Genomic DNA, 26,325 nt, shown 5'->3' with positions numbered 1-26,325 from the left:
TGTCTTTCAATTAATTTAGCTTCGGTTAAACTCTGGATTATGGGCATAATTGGACAAAATGTGGCAAATGTCAAAACTAGCTGAGAATAATTGTGAAGACCTTTTAGTGTAAAGCGTCTCTGGTGAAAACCTGTTGAGAATTAGAAGGCAGATTTAAAAAGTCATGTCAGAAAGTTCCAACATCAGGGTACAGGGCTTGATTAAGGGCCGTTCAACACCTTTAGTACAGCCAAGAGCAAAAGAAGAGATGCTACAGAAGCAGCAGCAGGCGAATCGGGGACGGTCGCCCGCTGTGGAGATCGGACGTGTCTGTTTAGCCTCACCGGTGATGAGAGAGAACGAAGGGCAAGCAGCAGGCTGATCTTTTCACTCTCTTAAAGTGACAAATAATGGTAAGTGAGACAAGCAAAGATTAGTGTAAGGAGGGGAGAAAGAAGGAGACGGATAGAGAAATAGTCAGAAATGTCAGGGGTCAGATGTGCCGGTGCAGCGGGGAGGAGGACATGGACGGTCGCGGTTCAATTCCTCTGCTTTTCATAAATGACAGCAGTTGGTCGGGGATCTCGGCGAGGACGTCTTTAGCCAGACGGGCCATGCTGAGGACCTGGTTCCCAGATCTGTCTATGTAGTCTCTGAACGGCACAAACTAGAAGAGAAATAAAAGAAGGAATCTGACATCAGCTGTTTAGAACAGAACCCATCATTCAGTTTGGTCCAGCCTTTGTCTTAGCCAAGCTTCTGTTAATTATAGGCGGTCAATTTATTTCCATTTCTTAAATCACCAGAACATGAATGGAAACGATAGAAACCCCTTTGATTTATTAGATTAATAACAATAAACACCAAACATTTCTTGATGAAAGGGACATCATATGCCACCTTTTGTGATTTAAACTAAGATCATATTAATGAAATGCTGATAAATTAGGGCTCTCCAGCAGATGTGTAAGGGGTCCGGAGTGTAATAGGTGCAGTTTCCCTGCAACCTCAGCGGTGCGTCTGTTCCCACAGGGCGTGTATTGGATGCAATTTTGCAGCAAAAGTGTTTCGCGCAGCTGGTCGTGCGAGGTCACAAAATCACCAGAAAAGTACAAGATCACATGATTTTGCCATTTCACACGGTAACAAGCAAGGGAAAAAAACTGCCACCAGTATCTGAAAGGTCTGTGGTTTACTTTCTATTTTGTTTATTTCTGCTACAGAGGTGTTACAGGTAATGATTTCTTTTTCACTAGTTACGCAGCAGAAAAATCTGCAAGTTTTTTATTTTAAACATGGCTGAATCCTTAACACCGCTCATGTGTTTGACTTCCTGACTGCCACAATCTGATCTGCTGACCTTGATGTGTTCTGAAGGCATAGCCTGTTAAAAGCATACATTTTGTGGGGCAATGTGACGCTACGCTTCTGGGCCACATTTAAGACCCAAATTATTCACAACTACCGGCGGAGCCGACGCTACTGGGAAAGGGGAATATTGCCCCTTTACCACTAGCATCGGCTCCGCATGGTCTGGATAGCATAGAGAGTGTCCACATTAGCATAGCCTGCCTTTTTTCAGGGTGCAACTGGACTGTTTTTCAGCCCTCTTCTCGATGTGGTCTACTTCAGACTGACCAGGGCCAACACACCCACTGCTGACTGATAGGCTGGCTCAAATTTACATCTTCCATTAGGGAAGGCCTCCGATTGGTGGGTAAAATCAGCCCACGTGGGCTTATGGCATGTACAATTCATTATCATGTTGATTACCTAGAAGCTGAGAACTTCTCTGACTGCATTCCTTGCATTCCTAAACAAGGATGTGTGGAATGAACCAGGCCAGGCTGGGGCCGACTGGGGCTATCCGGGTGATGTAGAGCCAATGCTAGTGGGAAAGGGACAATACATACTACTACATACGTAGTACTGGGGTGTTCCACTAGGGGGCACAGTAGAAGAAGAAGAAGAAGAAAGTGTCATTTCTATAGCGCCAAATCACGAGGCACTTCACAAAAACAAAGAATGTAAAAATATAAAAAAGCATTTAGAAAATGTTTAAAAATAGATTTTAAATGAGTAAAAATAGACATTTGTGATTTAAAAAATTTTAAGAAAGAGAGAGAGTGAATAAGAAAGAGGGAAATCAGTGGATCCTGAGGAAGGTGGGGAGAGCAGAATAAAGAGAGAGTGGTGGAGAAGGTCATACAAAAGCCAGCCTGAACAAGTGAGTCTTCAGCTGCTTTTTAAAGGAGTCCACTGAGTCAACTGATCTCAGGCTCAGGGGAGAGAGTTCCAGAGTCTGGGGGCCACAGCAGCAAATGATCTGTCACCTTTGGTCTTAAGCCTGGTGCTGCACAACCAGTAGGCTTTGATCACTGGACCTCAGGAACCTGCTGGGGATGTAGGGACTAAGAAGATCACTAATGTAAGATGGCACTTGTCCATGTAATGCCTTATAGACCAGAACCAGGATCTTGAAATGAACCCTGAAGTTGACTGGCAGCCAGTGAAGCTGGAGGAGAAGCGAGGTGATGTGGGTGTGTTTGGAGGACTTGGTCAGAAGCCGAGCACAGGCATTCTGAACCACCTGTAGATGGTTCAGGGAGGTTCTGCTCAGACACGTGAAAAGAGAGTTACAGTAGTCTAAGCGTGAGGAGATGAAGGAGTGGATAACTGTCTCAAGTTCAGAGCAGGACAGAATGGGACTCAGCTTAGCAATGTTCCTGAGATGGAAGAAGGAAGAGCCAACAAGAGAACTGACATGAGAATCCAAGTTGAGAGCTGGGTCAAAGGTCACGCCAAGATTCCTGACAGAAGGTTTGGTGTGAGAAGCAAGCTGACCAAGAGAGTCTCTGACTTTGGGAACCAGCTTGTCTGGGGCACAGATGAGGATCTCAGTCTTAACTTCATTCAGCTGTCGAAAGCTCCCACCATCCAGGTTTTGATGCAGGTGTGTAACAGCTGCAGCTTAGACATCTCATGGGGCTTAAAGGAGATGTACAGTTGGATGTCATCTGCATAAAGATGGTAGGAGATTCCTTTGAAGGAGCTCAGGATGTGCTGATGTGGAAGCAGATATAGGAGGAAGAGCAGAGGCCCCAGCACAGATCCTTGTGGGACACCATGGGCAAGAGAGTTGGTGGAGGACCAGTAGAGAACTCAGACCTGATAAGAGTCCCAGGTTTGTGGGTTGCAACCAAAACAAACATGGTCTCAATAGATAAGATCAGTAACTGATTAATTTTGAGATCACAACAGAAAGAAAGACAGCAGTATCGTAGGTAGTATAACAGACCTCTAAACCAGAGACGGAGTGACAATGGTGAATGTGTCTTACTCGTTTTGTCAACTCTTCCTCCTGGTTACTCGTAGATTGACACGTGAATGTGTCACATTCATTTCGAGGGACAAGCACAAACACCGCATCAAATCAATGCAAGTTATGTGAGGCAGCCATTTTAAACATGCAACACGTCGTTAAAAAGCAAGTATATTCCAGGCCTGTCGGTGGCTGTTAGCTCATACTACGCAGCTTTGTATATATTATGTGATGAGTTCGCGTTTTGTGATAGGCCACGGATATAGGTACAGCGGTTTTAGTCAAGTATTGTAAACAATCGTGATCTCAGGCATGATTGGAGTACTGCGTGTGATCTGTTGGCACCAAGTAAACAACCAGCTAATCTCTGAGGTCATCTTCAATTGGGTTTTATCTAAAAAATGTGGATGTAAATCTAGACATGTTTGTAATAAAACACACAAACAAAAGCAGACACAGCGAAAAAGATTAGCAGCCACCATTTTGCTTTAGGTTTTGGACGATCGAATCGCCTCTAACACATCTAGTACCGGTTTGATTTTATGCTACCTTGAGGGGAGCTACAGGTAGCAAGCATTTATTTCAAGTTATGTCTGCGTGGTACTCCTGCTCCAACTGTGAAACAACTTTTTGGAAAACTTCACGTACAATCACTTCTAATTGGAGCTCTGATGCTGACACCTTTAGCTGCGGGATTACTCTGAACCTATTTCCTTAGCCTAGCACAGGGGTCAGCAACCCGCGTTCTGGAGCCACATGCGGCTCTTTCATCCATCTGATGCGGCTCTCTGCTTGTAAACTAATTAATATTTAAGTAAAACGTATTTTGTTTTACTGCATTCATTTTTTATCTGTATGCCAATTGAAGAGCGTCTGTGTTAACCTGAACAGGTCACCTAGGGATTTTTTTTGACAACCAGGACAGAGAAGGCGGGCCTTCTCAAGATACAGACTTACAGGCTCCTCATCTCCCAGGACACCGCATTCCAGGGATAACAGAGATAACAATGTGCTTACAGGAGCAGACGTTCTTTAGAACTCAAAAAGGAATATGTTGTCATTCTTTTTTAAAACACAGAAACGGTTTTGTTACCTGTTATTGACGCTACAGTTTCGCCGACGGCTGCCGGCTTCTTCAGGCTGACGCTGATGGTGGCGCATCACTTCCTTCTCCGTTTATCTGCGGGCAGCAGAGGATGTTGTCGCCCTCTACTGTCCGCTCTCCCCTCTCCGACGATGCAGTCCCATGCGTGGTCCAGCGTGTAAACTCCGTTGTCCCTGTTCATGGTCCCACATCCACGTCTCCTTATCTCGATTGCTTCCTTGATCCATCTTTTGTATTTTTGTTGTTCAGTGGTTATGATCCATGTGTTGTCCCAGTCCATTATATCACCGAGCAAATATAATAACAGAAGAAAAAGACCGAAAACAAGAAGACAAACACATACAACATGCTTTAAAGACCTGCAGATACCTGACATGGGCAATAAACAAAGGAAAATGACAAACAAAAACAGAAAGCAAAGGACAACCCAAAAAAAGAACCAGAAACCCAGAAAGACAAGAACCAAAACCAGTGATAACCCTACCATACATCAGAGGCATAATGGAAAAAATAAGAGCAACAATGAAAAAACATAACATAAACACACCAACAAAACCATACACAACAGTTAGAAACAGACTAGTGCACCCAAAAGACAAAATATCAGCTGGACAAAAATGTGGAGTCATTTACAAAATCCCATGCAAACTCTGCAATAAAACATACATAGGAGAAACCGGACGCCAACTCAACACACGAACAATAGAACACAGAAAGGAGTGCGAGAAAGAGGCAAATCGAAAACACACAAGAGCAGCAAAGGAAGAAGCAGAAAGTCCAATAAAAAAGTCAGCCGTAACAGATCATTGCTTAAGAGAAAACCATATAATGGACTGGGACAACACACGGATCATAACCACTGAACAACAAAAATACAAAAGATGGATCAAGGAAGCAATCGAGATAAGGAGACGTGGATGTGGGACCATGAACAGGGATGACGGAGTTTACACGCTGGACCACGCATGGGACTGCATCGTTGGAGAGGGGAGAGCGGGCAGTAGAGGGCGACAATGTCCTCTGGTGCCCGCAGATAAACGGAGACGGAAGTGATGCGCCACCATCAGTGTCAGCCTGAAGAAGCCGGCAGCCGTCGGCGAAACTGTAGCGTCAATAACAGGTAACAAAACAGTTTCTGTGTTTTAAAAAAGAACGACAACATGGAATTAGAAATAACGCACAGCAAGAACACACCTAAGATGTTCAAAAAGGAACATATAGAAAATACCTAACAACCTGTTTGTGCGTAATCTGATGTCCCTATTGAGCTCCGGACGTCACGTGACTCTCAAGAGAGTAGACTCCATGTTGGCAGGCAACAAAGGTAAACAAAATGAACGGGATCGGCCTGGATTTTACTTCGTCTGAGTTTACTTCACACTTTAAAACCGAAGAAATCGTTTTATATAGTCAGAAATTAAATAGACTAAACATGTCTGACCTTCACCATGCCCCTGGGATACTTTTTAAAAATGCCAGAAGCTGTCGGAGCGGACTTTTTACCGGACCTGGCCAGGGAACGCCTTGGAATTCCCCCGGAGGAGCTGGCCTAAGTGGCTGGGGAGAGGGAAGTCTGGGCCTCTCAATTTAGGCTACTGCCCCCGCGACCCAACTCCGGATAAGCGGATGAAAATGGATGGATGGACAAATAACATGGATTTACATGTAAGAAGTTTAAAAAGAGTGCTGTGCTGTTTGAATGTATACCGTAAATCCTCTAATACAGGCCCGGGCCTTTATTTGACTCAAGCTCATCAAGCTCCAGGCCTTTATTGGAAGGAGGGCCAGTATTAGAGGCAGGCCTCTATTTCTATTTGAGCAAAATGAACTAATGGTTTGCTGGAGTTTTTGACAATTAAAAGTGCACACACATTTTCAAAGTTAAACACATTTCTTTTAACAACGGTAGTTTCTGCTTCAGTCCTCTCCCCCCTCCCCCTGCGCAGCAGCCGCAAACTCACTGATGCGCCTGCAGCCTCTCGGAGTTCCTGCTGCTCTAAACATTAAAATAATTATTTCATTTTCTGTTCCTCACTTCTGATTACCTTCAATGGTGTCTGTATGTTGCAACAGCAGGTACAAAAACTAACTTGTTTTTATTTGACTATTTTTCTGTCCTGTCTGTTTATTATCTTCTTGCATCTCCTCTCAATCCTAAAGAAAAACTGCTACCTGGGTTCATATATATTCACCTCATGAGTTACCTTTGAACTGCAGTTCTAAAAGATCTACCCACCGCAAAAACAGCGGAGCGCTCGCTGTTTGGTGGCCGTATAAGTGATCAGTGCGTCGGAGGACAAGGTGATGCGCGCAGCGCCCCGCTCCACAGCAGCGAAACACATCAGGCGCAAATAAAAGACAGAAAACATTAAAGGAAATGAACTGACATGAACGATCGCGTGTTAAATTAGTTTTTGAGGTGGCGACACCTGATTGTTACTGTGGCTGTGCTCAGGAGGCAGATCTACCGACCGCGAAAACAGCGGAACGCTCCCTGCTTGCCGGGCGCATCAGTGATCTGTGTGTCGGAGGAGGTGTTGATGCGCCCCGCTCCACAGCAGCGATACACATCAGGCGCAAATAAAAGACAGAAAACATTAAAGGAAATGAACCGACATGAACGATCGCGTGTCAGTACACGGTCTGGCACAGCGCGTTGCCCCCCCCCACCCCCCCCCACCTCCCCACCCCGAGCGCAGGAGCTTGTCACCTGCTGACAGCAGGCTGCTGTCTTTTCCGAGGGCTGCATCTTGCCGGTCATTATCACGTGACAGCGACTAGTCGATGACAGGCATAATAAGTCACTACAGTAATCCCTCGTTTATCGCGGTAGATGCGTTCCAGACCTGGCCGCGATAGGTGAAAATCCGCAAAGTAGGGACTCCCAGCATGCCCCTCGCGGGGATTCCCTCCACGTTGCACCTACGTCACAAACCGCGGCTATAAACGGAAGTCGCCTTTCCAGCTCACCACTCAGTCATCGTTTCTTCAGATTCATGATCAGAGTTTCCAACCTACCGATCAATCCAACGAACAATCATAGTAAGTTATCTTACTTACTTCTGGAAAGCCCGGCATTTCCGTGTCACTTCGTTGACGCTCGAACGCTCGGGGGTTTCCTAGATCAGCCGGCGTTTCACCGACGCTATCACTTCCGCGTCTGTGAAACCACACTCCCTATTGAATTATTATGATCACATTCTCTTTTTGTGGGTAAAACTCAAGAAAAAAATTTTTTTTACTTGTTTTTTTTTTGGTTTTATTACAAAAAGTGCATTTTATGATGAAATTGATGAAAAAAACAAGAATTTCTTGATATTTCGCATAGAAAAATACCGCGAATCAGTGAAAAATACCGCGAATCTGCGAATTCCCCCTGAAAAATGCTCCAAAGAAAAAATCCGCGAAGCAGCGAATCCGCGATGAACGAACCGCGAAGTAGCGAGGGATTACTGTATAGTGAAGTTGACTAGTTCATACACCCCCTACTGCTGCTCTCCAGAGTGTTCTGCAGCATAATCAGCACGTTCTCTTTGAACTTGATAGTGTAATGACCTGGCTGGGGTTGTAAGCCAGGTGCATTCTGGGTATTGTGTTATATGTGTTTCCTATCGTTCTGCTAGTTCCTATGTGCTGATTTGCGTGTTGTGTGAGTGTTATGTAAGCCACAGGGAAGGTGATGTGTGTTCTGTGGAGGGGTTGAATTAGCATGGTTAACTGACACCGTGACTCTGTGTGGTAGGAGCGTGATAGAGGTTCGTGTCTGTAGCGTTACAAAGCATTGAAGAAAAAGCCCACTAAAGGTCCGCGTCAACCTCTACTGTCTCCTGCTGGTTGATTTGGGGACTGTAACCCTGCCGCTGGGACGCTCATACTTGCTTGTCACCATATTCCACCCGGCCACAATAAGAGACCGGCCATTATTTACCTCCGCTGACTCCGACACCGGCCAAAATTGGAGACCCGGCCTTTAATGGTAAACTGAATGCCAAGAGAAATCACTAGTTTGATTTTTTTCCTTGAATAAAATAAATAAGTCAGGCAGGAGCATCTCAGGATCTGTCTGAGAGCTGTTTCGGTGAGACAGATAATAGCAATCCAAAGTGCTTTTTATGTGTGATCTGACAATTGATCAACCATTGCTTAAAAATTAAACACAGCTTAGCCGGTTAATTGCTGTGATCATAAAACACGGAAACGGCAGCACACAGAACTCACGAGGCAACGTTTTACGTGACGTTTACTTGTTGCTATGAGTAATAAGACAGAAAAAGCCCCGCCAAAATAAGTTTAGGAAGCCCACTAAGAATCGTAATAAAAGCATTTAAAATAAATACCATACACAGTTGAGGAAACGTTGGTTTAAGTACCTGATATGAAGTGGTCGCTGCATAAGTGAAAACCTTTACTCTCGGGATCCCACAGTTTCATTTTAGCCCGGTCACTAGCGCGTTTCCTTACAATGATCCAACGTTTGCGGCGCTCCGGATCTTGGGGAATCCTGTAGATGGCTCATTCCTTATGTTGTCTGAGTCTGTTCTGCATTCTGGGGCACAACAGGAATCTACCATATTTACTGTTTGATTGAGTTTTCTGACAATAACAAATAGTCCAGCTGTGGGCTTCTGCCTGCCAATATGGTGCTGTTTCAATTTGAACTGTTGCATGCCGGGAGAAGAGACACCAACTCCCGGAGCTCTATAGCGCTTTCTGAGCTGAAGAGGATATGAGATTCTGGACTTCTGCTTTGGACAGGCTCATGGATGTGTCACCACATTGGAGACAGGAACAGGCGCTATTCAGCCAAAGTTTCATAATCAGGGAACATTTTCTAAGTGAAAAGTCTCTCTGAGGTACAGGGTTTGGGAAACACTCGCTTCAGAGATAGGACTCTTCCTGCACACTGACAGCGAGCTGCGCTGAGCTCAGTGTCCAGCTCAGATGTTCTGATGGGAACCTTTTCTTGATTGATTTAGCTACCTCCGCAATGTCAATATGATAAAAATGCCAGTGCATCTGCAGACTTGAGTCTCTCCGACAAAATAAACGATCAAATACAGGAAATATCCAGTCAGTGCAAGCCGTGCCATTTAACAGTTTTGCCTTCTTGTGAAGATTGTTGCAAACAGAAACATTAAACTTTAAATCAGTTTAGGTGGTGATACACATCTCAGTACAGTTACAGTTATGAGACACGTAAAATGCAATAATAGGGATCTTATTTTAGCTTATAAAAATAGATAAATCCCTGTGTGGTAGTGGAATTTGGGATCTCCGAATCTAAAGTTGTCTATACCGGTCTGAGTGGGCGCTGGCACGGTTCGCTGCCGCTTCTCACCGGTTTAACTTTTAAGCATTTTTAAGCATTTTATAATGCTTTGTTTTTAAATTTTTGTATTGTTTCTGCTGTGCACTTTTGGGTTTATCTAGTTTGTATTTTTGGCTTCTGTGCGTGATTTTTGCTGTTTTAACTTGGTTTCTTTGTTGTTATTTTATTGTTGCAAAGTGTCCTTGTGTCCCTTGAAAGGCGCATTTAAATACAATGCATTATTATTATTAAAGTGTTTTAACTGAACTTATTTTTTAATTTATGTATTTATTCATTTACAAAATAATTTTTACTTCATCTTGCCGCAGTTGAAGAACACTGATTAGCTAAGCCAACAATTGCCTCTGATTTCAACTGTAATTGATTTCTGATAATGAAATTATTAATTTTATATTTATTGTGCTGGTTGTAATTAGGCAGAATATTTCTGAACATTGAGCTCCGGATGATTTCAAATATTTTCTTTCTATGTAGAATAACATTCTCAGGCAAAGATGGTGATTAAAATAAAGTAAAGATGGCATTTGGGCAGATTCAGGCATATTATGGAAAGCTCTTATCTGATATGTCAATATTAGGAGAAATCAGTATTTAGAACTGCTGGTCTCTATGGAGTTGCATAATCTTCTGAATATTAAACGCTTGTGACTGGCAGAGGCCCTCTAAAGCTGCATTTTAGAGCAAAACGGAAAATAAACACCTGCTCAAGACTTTGAATAATGACTGCTGAAGTTTGAGATGGTGAATGGCCACCATGCTCAACCTTAATCTTTCTCTGGTCACGTGAAGGAAGAACGTTTTGGCATGAGGGTCTGCAAAACTTTGCAGATTTGCCAATTAAATATTTATTAAATGAGTGAAAAATGTAGCGGTGATGTCACCACTTGAGGTTTGGGAACATCCTCTTAAAACGCTTGCGCCTAGAGCAGTTCAGGAAAAAAGTAGATTTTGAATTACATTACAATCTTCATCTTTATATATGTTTTTAAAGATAAAATCTACTTTATATAGAGACGGATCTCGAGCTCTGTGCATGTGTGTGTGTGTGTGTGATATGAAGGCAAGCTTTTAAATGATCACACCAAGGAAGGAAGGTGGTTTCGCTGCATCTGTGATGAATTGTAAAGCTGCCCTTGCCTCTACAGACTTAATTAAGGACAACTGTGAGGGTGAAGGAAAACTCTGCCCTTCTTCTAGTTAATCCTAACAGAAATGCTCTCATCAGTAACAGCTTTGTTGAAATAATGACTTCATCTGCATATTTCAGAGTCCCAAAGTGCAACAAACTAAAATAAGACCGCTGCCCTGATTTCATGTTCCTGACTTTCAGATGGACCGATTTATTAATTTATAACTCATTCACTTATTTTATTTCTAGAATCCTTGTGGAAAAGTGTAGTTAATAATTGAAAAAAAAATGTCGACTGCAACAGACAACAACACTTGAGCACGAAGAGAAAGACGGCAGGCTTGTTGTAAAGTCCCATTCTGATACCTGTTCATGCTTCCCAAGGGTTGGAAATGAGTTTCTGGTTGGAGTGGAGGAGTTCAAGTACCTTGGTGTCTTTTTCTCAGATAGAATGGAGGGGGATTTGATTAATCTGGACTTTGTTCTCAGTAATAACAACGTTCCTTTGAGGCTGTTGAGATGAAAAAGGGTGCTGGGTTAAAAGGCAACACTCTCAGTTTGCTGGTCTGTCTATGTTCCAGCCCTGATGTCCACAACATGTGGATCACGATGAAAAGAACAAGATCCTAGACCAGGGTTTTTTAATTCAGAACATTTTAGTGGTTTCTCAGCTCCAACACACTAGATTCAGTGGTTGCATCACCTGTACAGCAGCTCATCAGGCTGTGCAGAAGCCTGTTAATCACCTGCTGATTGAAATCAGGTATGTTGAAACAGATTAAAACCAAAACGTGCTGGGTACCGGTCCTCCAGGCCCAGTAGTGAATACCCCGGCCCTAGATAAAAGTGGCCAAAATGGGCTTCCTGCAGGGCTCAGCTTTAGAGGTAAGGTGCAGACCTCTGCTACCTTCTTTTTGATGTTCCTCAGCATCAAAAGGCATCCGTTGAAGTGGCTTTGACATCTGATTGGGATGTCTCCTGGTCACTTCCCTCTGGAGATTATCCAGGAACGTGTTACTTTATGTAAAGCTACGGCAATAATCGAGCTAAAACCTAAACCAGAATGAGTCTTTATCCTTTTATGTAAAAAAAAAAAAAAAAAAAAAAAATTATTGACCGATGTGTATTTGAGTCCGTGACGGTAGGTGGCAACATGCCCCCCTTTCATGTTAGCATTCTAATGGTTAGCCTATAGCAGGGGTCGGCAACCTGTTCCCATCAAAGAGCCATTATTACCCGTTTCCCACAGTAAAGAAAACACTGGGGGCCACAGCAGCCGTGGCGTTATGGGTGGGGCCTACCCTCAGACAGCAGAGCGCTGCTCACAACAGGTGACAGCAGCTAGTACCGGTCGCTCGTGTACGTCAAAGTTATCTTTCATAAGACGATAATCAATAAAACCATTTATATAAAATGGATCCAGAAGTTGTAGCCCGTCTCTGCCTACAATATTTTGATATTTTTCACCCTGTTGGTGGTTTTACTGAGCAGGTGCCACTTTTGTCATACGTTTCTTTTTAAAACATGTTTAGACTGTTCAGAATACAAATCCAGGCTCTGTCACGTTTGATCGTTGTAATTAAACTTTGTAGGTGGGGAAGGTAAGAAAAGGATCCGATCAATTTGTTTTTCCCTCATTTACAGTGACGGAGACAACGGCGCAGTGCGCCTGGTTCTGGTGTTATTCAAGTTTAATTATATCTCTTTGCAACAATTTTCACAAGAAAACAGAACAGTTAAAAGCAGGGCTTGTGTTGACCGGATAGTTCCCGTATTTGACCATTTATTTTGACAGAGAAAGAATAGAAAGAATTACCCCGACGCATGCAGATGAACTCTGACATTTTATTCTACGCACATCGCAGATGTAGCTAAATCACTCAAGAAAAGATTCCCATCTGAACATCTGAGCTGGACACTGCTCAGCGCAGCTCGCTGTTAGCACATACGTACGGTGCACAGCGAGCTGAAGATGTGGAGAGGGGCTTGGAGCGCGTCGCAGAACCAGAGCGCATGCAGGAAGATTCCTCCAACTGAAGCGAGACTTGTCACTTAGAAAATGTTTCCTGATTATGAAACTTTGGCTGAATAGCACTTGTTCCTGTCTCCAATGTGGCAACACATACATGAGCCTGTCTGAGGAGAATCCCAGAATCTCACATCCTCGTCAGCTCAGAAAGCGCCTATGATTACGCACAAGCGTGACCCGTCAACCTGGTCTCACAGTAGACCGGGTTGGAACTGTTCAGGTTTACGCAGACAATCTTTACATTTAGAATTGGCATACAGATGTAAAATTAATGCAGTAAAATATAAAGCATTTTATTTAAATATCCATTCATTATTTTACAAGCACAGAGAGCCACGTCAGATGGATGAAAGTGCCGCATGCGGCTCCAGAGCCGTGGGTTGCCGAACCCCGGATAGCAACACAACACTGGCAGGGGTGAAGCAGATGGAGTAAAAGAAGGATACGCCCAATGGCTGAAGACAACAACGCTACAGCACATTACATTTTGTACGTACTGAATAGTTTGTTTGTTTGCTACATTGTGGCGATGATGTCATTGGAAGACCGCTTTTGCTGTCTCGCCGCTTCCAGAAGGGGGAGTGTCGCAGCTTGGCTTAGCTGGGATACCGTTTACATGCATCAACTGGGTCCCGAGTAGTCCGGTTAGGTTCAACATCAGTTGGACTAAGGTGTTTACATGCATTTAAAACGTGCAACGTCAGCAGAGGACAACAGGTGGATGGATTTTGATACAATTCCTGGGAAAAGAGTAGTCTTCCATTATAACTAAAACAGAAAACAATTAGGCAAATGCCTGGTCCAACTATTTAGTCTGTCTTTGGTGAAGTGCTCTGGTGTCTAAGCATCGGCTTCAACGCACCTGGTTTTAATCAGCAGGCGATTAACAGGCTTTTACAGAACTGGTAACCCCGGGTTTCCACGGGAGCCGTCAGCAGCACGTTACTGCAGCAGCACGTCTTGCTCGCGTAAGCTGCTGCTTGTCCCTTCCCACGAGACGCGAAGAAGCAGGGGAGCAGCTGTCACCGACCGAGCACGAAGTCACACGAGTGACTTCGTCAGTAAACACAACAACAAGCAGGAGAAAACTACAACATGGTTTGTGTTTTATGTTCTGTCCGTTTTATAATCGCCAATATGGACCTGAAAAACAAAGGGGACCGCTAGCTAGGTGATAACTTCTCACGGGGACGCACAGTTAGTAACGTTTTTTAATAGTAAAGCAACCGGAAGGCAGTACGTTCTTTATTCTGAAAATCTCGGTAGCTTCTCTCCATTTCCGCGTCCGATTTCCTGTCTTTCCTTCCCCAAAAAATGTCGAACTTGACCCGTTTCAGAGGCGTCGCGCGTAGAAAATAGAACCGGCGCGTAAAGGCCGCGACATGCTGCCCCTGAGACGCGGCCGACTCGCGCTGCTGACGGCTCCAGTGGAAAAGGTTCTGTTGACCACAGCGGTTCCTATCAGCAGCTGTGACGTGCTGCTGCAGTAACGTGCTGCTGACGGCTCCCGTGGAAAGCCAGGGTAACTTAGCCATTGAATCAGGTGTGTTGGAGCAGGAAAACAACTAAAACTAGATCAATGAATTGTCGTTATAAGCAAATTATTTGGAGTATTAGCTGTTCAAATGTAGACTTTGATTCAACTAAAACATATTTCATAATGACAAAAAAAGGATTAAATGCATATGTTTGGTGGGTCTAAGCCACCTGCGACACATATAACTAAAAGAGGCTCAAAGAAACACCAAACTAACAGAAACCTGCACACTGGGAAACTCTGCACTCTTGATGCTGCAGACGAGGTGGTTTGCCTTGCAATTTCCTTCCTCGTCAACCACGTCACCTTCGTCATTCAAAACTCAAATCAACCACCTACAGTTCACTGATTGCTTGCATGTTATGATAATACGAATAATGTCAAAGTTTTTGTTAATTTTTGAACTTTACACTTGCTACTTGTTTGCAGGTCCCCCACTAAATCCCACTGCAGCCTAAAATCTTGTTCTGAAAAGCTGACAGGGTTTATGAGAATAATTCTCCCAATAATATAACAATAGAAAATACTATGGTTAAAGGATGGAAACTTGTCTTACTTCAACAGGAGAAATTCTCTTATTGGTTAATCTTTCTGAACAGAAATCTGCTCATAAAATAAAATAAAAAAACACCTGTTTGATGTAGAAAAACATACTTGGTGTGAGTGGTCTGTCCATCAATCCTGTAAACGTCTTCACTAGTCTTATTTAAACTTGATCATGCATCACTAGAGTCTGCAGATACACAATTTCTGCAAACAATCTTTATTATTTTTTATGTCCTTCAAGAAAATATTTAACTCAGCCTCATCCAGATGGAACATCGGTATTAGTACCTGCCAAATCCAGTCCTGAACCGATTATTATATACCTGGTATATCAATATTAGCAACAATTTAAAGAATTAACCAATGAGTTAAAGGTGCAATATGTGAGAATGAAGTTAGACTGACATTCTGTGGCCAAATGTGGTTACTGCAGTTTTTAAAGAAAAATATTACTGTCTCGCTACAGCTCCACGAGTTTCTGCTGCCGGTTACACATCAGCACCAGAAGATAAGTCATACACAGTAAGTTGATAATACTTGATCATTTCTGGTGTTAACACTCTTGTGTGTTTTATGGTAGGAAGAACTTTCTACACTTATGTAGGTAAGTTTACTCCAACATGTTTTCCGTTAGCTGTTAGCTTGCTGTTATAGTTCTGAACGACTCATTAAAGGAAGTAAAACATCACAGTTGACTCATTATTCACTTCACACATACAGCCAATTATTTGCTTCCAATTCGCCACTAGCATTGTTAGCTCAACGCTAGCCTTAAGCCTCCTTCATCCAATACTGGAGTAAAACAAAAAGATGCTGTGGCTTCTTAGGGGTACAAGAAATAACTTCTGGGTCACTCCTATTTACTGATTTTTTTAAACTCTATTTTATGAGAAAAAAAACCCCAGCTGGCTGAGAAGGAAATCTGTTTCAGTATAACCTTCCTTCCAACATGGTTGAAGCATTAGACTTCAGAGACTCACTGTAGAAACCTCAGATATTGCTCTTTTAATTATTAAAGTCCTGATGCATTTGTCAGGAGCAACTTACAACAGATACAATAATAACTGTTTATTCAAAAGATCTGACTTATCCAGAGACAACATCAGCCATGTTTCCTGGGCTTTAGTAGCGCTTGGTGCTTTGCCTGAAGGAATGGGGGTGATCACGGACTACTAAGGTACCTCGTGCTTCTTTTCTGTCTTTGTTCTGTTTGCTGCAGCTTAATCATGCTTCTAAATTAAATTATCCCATAATGAAACCAATAATTTAGCACTAATTGAAGGCAAATCATTTTAATTGTAACTCATAATTTCACTGTTTGTTGCATTTACTTTGAAGAAAACAAGATAATTGGAGTCCAACTCTTGACAGCAATCTGTCAGTTCAGGCCAAATGACAAATATGAATGGATCAACTTCATCATTTAAACACTGATTTCTAAAATTAGGAACAAAATAAAAAATATGGCATGTTTAGATTTTGCTTTCCTTTCTTTTCCTTCTAAGGAAAACATCCCATTAGGATATTTATCCTGAGGTTAAACACGATAAAGGGTTTAAAACATACCCCTGTAAACACAACAGAACAGACATATAAATCAACCTAAATGAATATGGCAGGAATGTCCGATTGGAACAGCTTTGAACCTTGATCTGCATTTTTATTTAAAACGTGTGCTCACATCAAGAAATACCGAGAAATGGCTTCACACAAGCCATAAACTGATAGTAATGTCAAAAAAGAAAAAGAAAAAAAGAAACAAACACTTGTTCTGTCAACAGAGGGTCTCGTTTCGATGAAGTGACGGGTCACAACATGAAATCCTCATGCCCCGCCTTTCAGTGCGTGGACACCAAACATTTATCACTGTAAGTGCTCATTTATCATCGTACTCCACTCGCTGCAAGCTGACAGGCCAGCCTTCCCCACTGCCATCTGAATATTAAACAGAACGTTGGTATCGGAGGCCACTGTTTGCTTCCTGTTTATGTTCTCATATCTCTAAAAGGCTCTAAAACAACTACTGCCAGATGTAGTTTTATCACTCATAAGAGGTTATGGCTCTTTCTTAATAAAACTCACTGAGAAAAAAGGTTTTAGAAATAGCTGCACTCTGGGCTGAGTTTAGTAATGAACAGACGAACTTTAGACTCGGCTTGGAATGAGGACTTTTTTTTTGCACACCTGCCTTTATCTCCTCCCGAATAGATTACAGTTAGACACTTTTCACATGTTTTAACAGAAAAGCCCTTGACCGCCTTCAGTTGGTCCAGAACGCTGCAGCAAGGCTCCTGACTGGAGCAAACAGAAGAGCACTCATCACTCCTATTCTGCCGTCTCTGCACTGGTTACCCGTTTAGAATCCTGATTATAACTTTCAGGACTCTACATGATCAAGCTCCTCCCTATATTACTGAACTGTTAAAGCCTTATGCTCCAACCCGAGCCCTCAGGTCCACACACCAGAACCTTCTAGAAGTTCCAAAGACCAGATATAAAAGTCGAGGTGGTCGCTCCTTACAGACTGTTGCACCCTGACTTTGGATTGATCTTCCTTTATCCTTACGCAGCATCGACAGTCTGGACACTTTTAAAAAAACAGCTGAAGACCCTTTTATTTAAAGCTGCTTTTACCTAAATCTTTTATTTTTCTTATTTTTACCTCAAATTTTTAATCTTTCATGTGTTAATGAAATTTTATGACTTAATTTTTTCTGATGTTAATCTATTTCTGCTTTGAGGTCATTATGATTTTATGACTTTGTTTTATTTTGCTTTGATCTGACTCTATGTCTGTGATAAATAAAATGTACTTACTATAAACACACATGCATCGCAGCCTATGAGAGAAGCAATAAAATAACACAAACTTTGTTGCTAATTGTTAAAAAAACGTTTTGAAACGTTGCAGGTAAATAAAACCTTTCTGTGTTTTAAAAATAACTAAAAGATGGAATTAGAATTTCAACACAGCAAGAACACACCAAAGCCGTCTACGCGTTCTGTTCCATGGCAAAATCGAAACTTCCGTTGTTTTGCTTGGCCGTGTCAGGTTGGAGGGAATTAAGGTTATTTAAGCGGTTCAGAGTTAAAAAAAAGTGGTACATATGTTTCACAAGGTGCTGCTAGAGTTATGTGAAATCTTGCTTCTGATTTTACTTTATAAAACACAATAATAATCAACTTCTCCTTCATGTTTGCTCAGAGATGTACGGAGCATCCATCCCGCTCATTGGTCAGTGAATGAAACCTCCGTTGATTGGTCCTCGTCCGAGCGACAGCGATGAAAAATAGAAAATATTTCAACTTTCTGGGATCGCTTCGCTGGGTCGCCTGTGCACGACACGTGCACGAGCTCAAAATTTCACAAGCACGTTTTTCGCGTTTCCCTTAGTAGGAGGGAGACCCGCGATTATCGCTTTGTAGCGCATGTCTCATTGAAAATGAATGGAGGAGAGGCGATGTCGCCTCCCGTGTGTCGAGCCCATTAGTCTGCCTTCTCCAGGATTCACAGATTTCCCTCCTTCCTATTTACTCTCTCTCTTTCTTTGCATTTTTGAATCATAATTGTCTATTCTTTATTATTTTAAGTGTGTTTTTGATCATTTTTTGAAACCTTTCTTATAATTAAATTTTTTTTGTTCTTGTGAAGCACCTCGTGATTTTTATGTTGAGAGGCGCTATAACAGAGATTTTTTTCTTTCCTTTTTTCTTTCTTTAATTACAAATGCTGGCGCTGCAGCGTTAGCTTGTCGGAGAGTCAGCAACCCTATTTTGTGTTTTTTAAAGGAGACAAACTGACAACTCCCCAGCCAGCTGAGAATGAAATCTGTTTCAATGTAACATTCCTATCAACATGATTAAGACATATAGGGATTATTTCACTGTAGAGTTTGTACATATTGCTTCTTTAAGATTTGAAATAGATAATGCAACGTATTTAAAATGATTTGCTGCTTGAAAAAAAGTCATAGCCGGGTGGATCAGGTCAATTAGGTACGAAGACTTTTTGTGCAGAGGAAGCAGACTTTCACAGTTCTCCCTGACTTCACTTTTACTTACTTAGTGCTTACTTGTCAGAGTTTTTGCCAGCTGCTGGCAGCTGATACTGGAGTTATCACTGTAACATCAGGTGAGGAATTTGGATTTGGAGAACTTTTTCCTTTTGCTGTTACTGCAGAGTTGTGCTGTTTCATAAAATTAAATAAATAAATAAAAGTTGGGTGAAGATAAATGTAGACAGCTGTTGTTACAGCTCCTTGGTGTTGATGATATACATCCAAAACATATGCAAATGTTGTCATCGCCATGACGTGCAATAATGTTGACTCTGGAATAAAGAGCAGCTTGATCCTGTGCAGGTAAATAGCAGTTTGTGTGTTTTTAAAACCAGTCCATGGTCAAATTAGGATTTTTGAGAAACACTATTTATTTGATTGTTGGCTGTTTTAAGATTACTAGCTGGTGTTAATGGATCCTTTTTGGGTGTAGCTCCCATTATAATTGTTTAACAAATATAAATAAGAGATAAATAACAGGACAGATCATCCACCCGAGGGCAGTAGAGCTGAATAGGAGTGGCTATAACAGATGTCTGACAAAAGTACTAATACTACTCCAACTGGAAACTCAAGACCCAGTTGTGACATTTTGAGCCAAGCGACAAATTTACTCACGCAGAGGGATTTTTGGACCTATAAAACACTTAGTAGGCATGGCTGCACACAATTCTTGCTTTATAAATCTCATCAGTTCTAGAAACATATGTCAGCAGATCTGCAATATTGCAATCAAGGTGCATAGAGAATGTAAATTTACTGAGACTGACTGTTGTGTGTGTGTGTGCGTGTGTGTGCGTGTGCGTGTGTGTGTGTGTGTGTGTGTGTGTGTGTGTGTGTGTGTGTGTGTGTGAGAATGAGGTTCTGAGCCCAAAATGTACTCATATTAGGACAGGCATTTGCTTAAAACTGCGCACATTTTCCAGTCAGGCTGTCTTTAAAAAATGGACTTGCGCAGTTTTCAGACCCCACCTTGCGCTTCACAAATGAGGCCCCAAAAGAGTTTTGATCAGAGTTTCTGATGATAGTTTACAAGCAATAAGTGTTCTTGCAGTATGTCGTTTACAAGTCAGTGCTGAAGAAAATACGTTAATTAAAACGGAGCAGATTCTCCATTTTTAATTTGGGGGCTTGTCCGTGAAAAAGACATGAAACACGTTTATCATTTAAAACAATTACCCAAGTGATGATCAGGTTGAGGTTTACCAAGCAAAGGTGAACCTCATTTGGACCATATGTGATGTCTTTCAAAGCTGCAGGGTTTGCGATAACATATCCTATCACTGACTTGTTTTAATCATTACATATTTAGACATATTTTCAGATGCTTTCTAATGTTTCTGGTGCTTCTTAATGAGTCCTAATAATTAAAGGTTCTCTAATAATTTTCTGATAACTTATGTTGGTTTATTTTCCTGAGCAGTGTGACTTCATGGTAGAAAATGTTTTGCTTTTTGCAAAAAATATCATTCATGGCTCTTTCAAATTGTTTCAGCAGGTGACCGCCACGTTAAAATATGTAAAATATGCAAAGGTCAGAGGTCACTAAAAACTAGAGGCCGACTGATTTTTAAAGGATTTTGTTGCTGATGGCCGATATATATATATACACATACGTTTAAGCAGCACATTGAATTTCAAAGACCACTGAACACTCACTGTGTGCAATATCAATTAAACAAGTCAACAATTCTCTTAATATTTACTGAATTTCAAATTTAAACAAACTCTAAACATTTAAAAATTGTGTGTTGGGGTCCTTTCTTCAGTCTAGTAGTGGCGGCAGTTGGCCACACAAGTGCCTGATTAGATTTATTTATTTATTTTATCGGCTTTCAAAAAAAAATTTTGGCTGATGGGCGATATTGAAAACATCGAATCCATACAAAGCTTAAGCCCATGAATACTTTTACCTACGTGGTACAAAAACATCGAGCGTGAGACACTCGCAGTTCCAGCGGTTAGACAGGAATGGTTTAAAGGTTTTTGTGACACCTGTCCCAAAATAAAAGACCACGTTGGATTTCATGTGACTTTTACTGAACTGAGACAGATGTCATACTTGGAGGTGTCGAGCTCACATTTTGCATCAGTAAACACAACGTGCTGAGTGTTCTACACATGCGGGCCACATCAGGGCTCGTATTTAAATTATAATGCGAACAACCACACACATAGACGCTGGAACTGCTTGGCCAGTAAAAACAACCCAGAGGACCAGATGCATTATTTAATTAGAAGATTAAAACAGATGAACTTGCAAATAGCAGTCAAGTAAGGCTGTGATGTGCTGTAACACAAGTAGCTTTACCGTGAACATCGTGTTGATATGATGGACAAACACCCCAGAATGTCCCTATACTTCTTAAAATAATGAGTCAAAATGAATAATGTTATATTTACATTTTGTTCCCTAGCAAAAGCTTAAATGTCAGAAATGTGATGTATTACTTTCTGTTGTCTGTGTATGAGGCTGCTGGTATTTCTTCATGTGAGAGTGGCTTCAGATCACACCGGGCTGCATCACTTTTTCTGAGATGTTGATGTTCCAACGGTGAGTAAAAGTAAAACCAGAGCTGTTGTCTTTTAAATTTCAGCAAAACCCCAACTATATGCCTATTTATTCCTCTCTAGGAAGATCTGTCTCCAGTGTGTGTAAGTGTGACCCATCCTCCTCCAGGCGTACACATCCCCCATGCCAGTGCTGTTCACGGAGAAGCGCTCGAGTCTAACCCTGCAAATTTCCATAAAATCACGAAGAGTACCTGAACAATGTCTCTCTCAGCGAGACGTCCTCTGGAGGAAACTCTCACTTCGTCTCCATCCAGCTCTTCCATCGCTAAAAGGACAGAAACAACAAATGACTCAATACTGGAACCGTTGGGGGAGAAGATGAAAGCGCCAACAGATGACATTTTGTTCGTTCATTGCGTAATTGCTAAAATGGAGCACAGCATGGGAATGGAGAACAGAGATGGTCATAACCCTTCATGCACACAAAAAATAAAAGATTTGTCAAACAAATTGCACATGTCAGAAAATAAAAGTGATTCTGACCACTCAAGGAGAAAATCTGATTGTTAAAAATTGCAGCAGCAGCAGCGCAAGCTGCTTTCAGACATTCAGTTCAAAAGCATCCAAATATAGAACAAGGTGATTGGATGGAGTTGCCACTCTCAGAGGTCTTAAAAAAAACGACCAGCACAAAAATATTTATCTTGAAACTGTCAGAAGAACTAAATAACCCAGAAGAGTGGTGCTGCCACAGAAAGATGGGTTTGCAAAATATAGGGCTGAATTAGCAAAAGGGCTTTGAGAATACAAGAGGACAAACATTTGAAAGAGACATCTAGGAGTGGGAAAATATATCAATGCTCAGACTGAGATGCTGTTGGTCTGCCTCGACCCTGAAACCGGCCCGGCACTCGGTGGATTAAAGATGTAGAAAATAATAAGACCATTAAGTGTTAAGTCGTTACACCCTGCTGAGCTGAAACAGACCACACACACTTCACTCTGAACAAATCCATTGATCTACAGCTATAAGATGCCCACACACTTAACTTCATCGAATTTCCATAGACATCCTTCCAGGAGGGGGACTGAAGCTCTGCTGAACATGAAAAACCAACTCATTATGTCACAGCACTGTAATTGTCTCCCATCTGAGTCCCACAGAGCCAGGAAAAAGTCAAGGACAGTGTGGAAGACCACTCGCCTCACACATAAAAACATCACCAGCGTATCTGCAGAAAGGCAGTTGAAAGTAAATGGGTGCAAAGACATCTGGGTCTTCTTTTTCTTCTGCTGTCGGCTCGTTTTTGGGTTGAATTGCAACTTTTCCTAATTTATCCTCAAGAACATTCAATCCTGTGTGCAAATATGCTCAGCGCGTACTGTCAGTCATCTACTGGAGATTAGAGAACAAAAGTAAATCAAAGGTCTGACATTCATGGCGAGTTTTGGTCATACAGTGATAACAATGTTAAGCATGATCTCCTGTGATATTCAAGAACTCAGAATCTGTCAGGACAGCACATTGTGGCTCATTGTGTGTAAAATTAGTTTAGTAATAATCATTTTTTGTTAGCAAATTTTTTGTTAGCCATCTTTTATTCAGGTTGACTCAAAAATAAATGTGCTGTATACATACAGTAATGGTAAAATGGCCTGTATTTGATATAGCACCTTCCAGAGCCCTGGAACCCCCCAAGGCACTTTACAGAACAATCAGTCATTCACCCATTCACACACACATTCACACGCTGGTGGGGATTAGCTACGATGTAGCCACAGCTGTCCTGGGACGCACTGACAGAGGCGAGGCTGCCAAGTACTGGTGCCACTGGTCCCTCCGACCACCACTAGCAGGCAAGGTGGGTTAAGTGTCTTGCCCAATGACACAAAGACAGTGACAGACTGAGCGGGGCTCAAACCTGCAACCTTCTGATTACGGGGCGAGCACTTAACTCCTGTACCACCGTCGCCCAATGCAATAATTGTCACACATGAGTGATCCATGGCAGATGGCTGCCAGGATCTTCTAGAAGCTTCTTCCTGGTAAAGGGGAGTTTTCCTCTCCACTGCTGCAACATGCTTGCTAAGTATGGGGATTGCTGTAAAGACACAAACGCAGCAAGTAAAGCCTGAGTCCTGCTTCTGCGTCAGTACTGAGGCACGCAACGCTATTATCCGTCCTTGCGAGCCTGCTGGAGAGCCCTCGAAAGGACGGATGGAGTCCAGCTCTCTTTTCCAAACATCCGTCCATCGAGACGGAGAACGCAAGCTTGTGATTGGTCAGGGCACCACTGTCATCTACACCGCCGCCATTGTGCCCTCAAAAACATAAAGAGAGTCGAGGATATCTAGTGGCAGACACAGAGAAGGTTGAAGAATACCTCGCGAAAAAACTCTAAAAACATGAACGTTTAATTCCCCCATAACTGGAGGAGTGAAAAGAAGACACAGCAAGCGATTTATTTGTGGACAGAAATTTGGTTTAGAGGTGGCGATCGCATGAAGCGATGGAGGAGAATGAGAGACAAATTTATCTGTGTTCAAAAGTCTCTTATATACAAAAAACACAAAATGAACACTGTCTTGGACTGGATCCATGACAGGATACCACAGAACAGTGCGACACCCTCTGCTGTCCTGGCGGGGAATTGCTTTGCAACGCTCCCCGGGAGACGGAGAAGTCTGAGGGCAAAAATGTCTCCGTCCATGCGTGCGTGTTTCTCCATGTTGGAGCTGATGGAGAAGCATGACTCAGGCTTTAGTGGGCACCAGAAATTTCTCAAGCACGTGAATGTTCACAAGAACGTATCTTGCATGCATGAGAAAACAAGGTCCCCTTAGGAGCACCATACAAGGGGTTGTGTGCACATGAAATGCTTAAACTCTCTTCCCTTTTTACTTTATTCAGTGTAGATTAAAGGGGCTCACAATTTAACAAAATTCAATTGATCAATTCCTTAAAATGTTGCACTAATCCTAAGAAACAACAGAAGCAGCTCAAGGTTATTTTTGAAGATTAGTAGGAAATCTGGTTTTTGGGAAACAAAAAAGGAGGCCTGACTCAATGTGTCACTGGCTTCTCTTCAGTGGCGGAGCCAGGGGGCGCTAGGGGGCGCTATAGCTATCCCTGAATTAGTCATTGCACCCCCAGATAAATATTGGATTTTTTTTTTTTACAATTTAATTTTGATTTAATGTGTGGATGTGATAATTTTTAACATACACAAGAAAAATAATCAGTAAATTATCATACAGATAGTGAAAACTTAAACCAAAACAGGAAATTGATGTTAACCTTTGACCACATTTTTCACCTGCGAACGAGTGAAAGGTAGAGCTAGCGGTAAAATTGATCGGTTTTTGTTGCCCACTTTTCCACGGGTTCAGTCAGAAACGAATGAATCTTTGGAAGTGATCTCAGACCCACAAAAATCTACGGATCTGGATGAAGAGAGTCAACCCTCAACTGCAGCAGCAGTCCAGGGTTTTGCCGCTGGAAATGCTAACACTAACGTTAGCTAACCTTGCAACACTATAGATGGTTTTCTGTGTGGCTGTATGTGTTTATGATTTCATGGAAAAGTCAGCGATTGTTCATATGTTTATGATGTATATTAATGATTGTTTCAGGTGTTGTTGAGGTTTTGTGCACGCATGTGTGTCTGCTAGTGTTGAAGGTGTTTTAGAGAACTATAGGTACGCATGACTACTTCCTTCATAGCACCCTCAATAAAGAGACTAGCTCCTTCATAGCACCTGCAGAAAAACAATTTCTGGAGCCGCCACTGCTTCTATTCTACTTAAAAGCCAAACCTAACCCAACAGTAGGAAATATTAGCAAGCAGCACAAAATGTCCCAACAAGTGTTACGATTCCAGAAGCTGAAAACTGTAATGATACACTACAGCAGCAACCCTTTTACAAGCTTTTCACAAAAAAAAAACATGAGGTGGTGTGAAAGGAAGCACCTGTCACTGAGTGGATAACATTTTTCATTAATCACTCAAGTTAGCATCAGGCTAAATCAGGGGTGGCCAATCCCGGTCCTCGAGGGCAGCTATCCAGCAGGTTTTAGTTGTTTCTCTGCTTAAACGCACCTGGTTTGAATCTGCTGGTGATTAACAGGCTTCTGCAGAGCCCGATGAGCTGCTGAACAGGTCATTCATCCAGGAATCAGGTGTGTTGGAGCTGGAAAACAACTAAAACATCCTGGATAGTGGCCCTCGAGGACCGGGACTTCCCACCCCAAAAGGTTTAGACAGGTGTGAGAAAAATGCTGTAAACAAAGAATGTTTTCAAAAATGGAAGAGTTCATATTTTATTTTCATCAATCAAAAAAACAAGTGGTGAATGAAATAGAGATCTGAATCAAATCAGTGTCTGATGTGACTATCCTCTGCCTTCAAAACAGCATCAGTTCTTCTAGCTACACTTGAACACAGTCGTTGAAGGAACCAGGCTGGTAGGTTGTTCCAAGCATCGTAGAGAACTAACCACGGATCTTCTAAGGATGCAGGCTTCCTCACATCCTTCTGTCTCTTTGTTTAATCCCAGACACACTCCATGATGCTGAGACCAGGGCTCTGAGGGGCCCAGATCATCACGTTCATGACTTATCGTTCTTCTTTGTGCTGAAGATAGTTCCTAATGACTTTGGCATTTCACACCTGCCTAAAACGTTTGCACATCACCGTAAATAAAATGCTGTTTGAAGTTTTATGTGAGAGAAAATGAACAGTCATTCTAAAGCACTTTGCAGAAACAAGATGAGATT

The 26,325-nt window shown here is 42.1% G+C and overlaps 1 protein-coding gene across 2 annotated transcripts in view; it reads right to left on the bottom strand.

Moving 5' to 3' along the window:
* Window positions 1-331: 331 nt before the first annotated feature.
* The window catches only part of cpne9 (copine family member IX), a 142,795-nt gene continuing 116,801 nt past the window's right edge, over window positions 332-26,325 (bottom strand). For both annotated transcript variants that reach the window (XM_015968603.3, XM_015968604.3), the window contains 2 exons: window positions 21,800-21,873; window positions 332-646 (listed from right to left, as the gene is read on the bottom strand). In XM_015968603.3, the coding sequence (XP_015824089.1) occupies window positions 473-646; window positions 21,800-21,873 (248 nt within the window). In that variant the 3' untranslated portion in view covers window positions 332-472. The remainder of the gene's footprint in view (window positions 647-21,799; window positions 21,874-26,325) is intronic.

Source organism: Nothobranchius furzeri, chromosome 15, assembly GCF_043380555.1.
Source record: "Nothobranchius furzeri strain GRZ-AD chromosome 15, NfurGRZ-RIMD1, whole genome shotgun sequence".
Classification (NCBI taxonomy): domain Eukaryota; kingdom Metazoa; phylum Chordata; class Actinopteri; order Cyprinodontiformes; family Nothobranchiidae; genus Nothobranchius; species Nothobranchius furzeri.
This window is presented reverse-complemented; position numbering and strand designations above follow the sequence as displayed.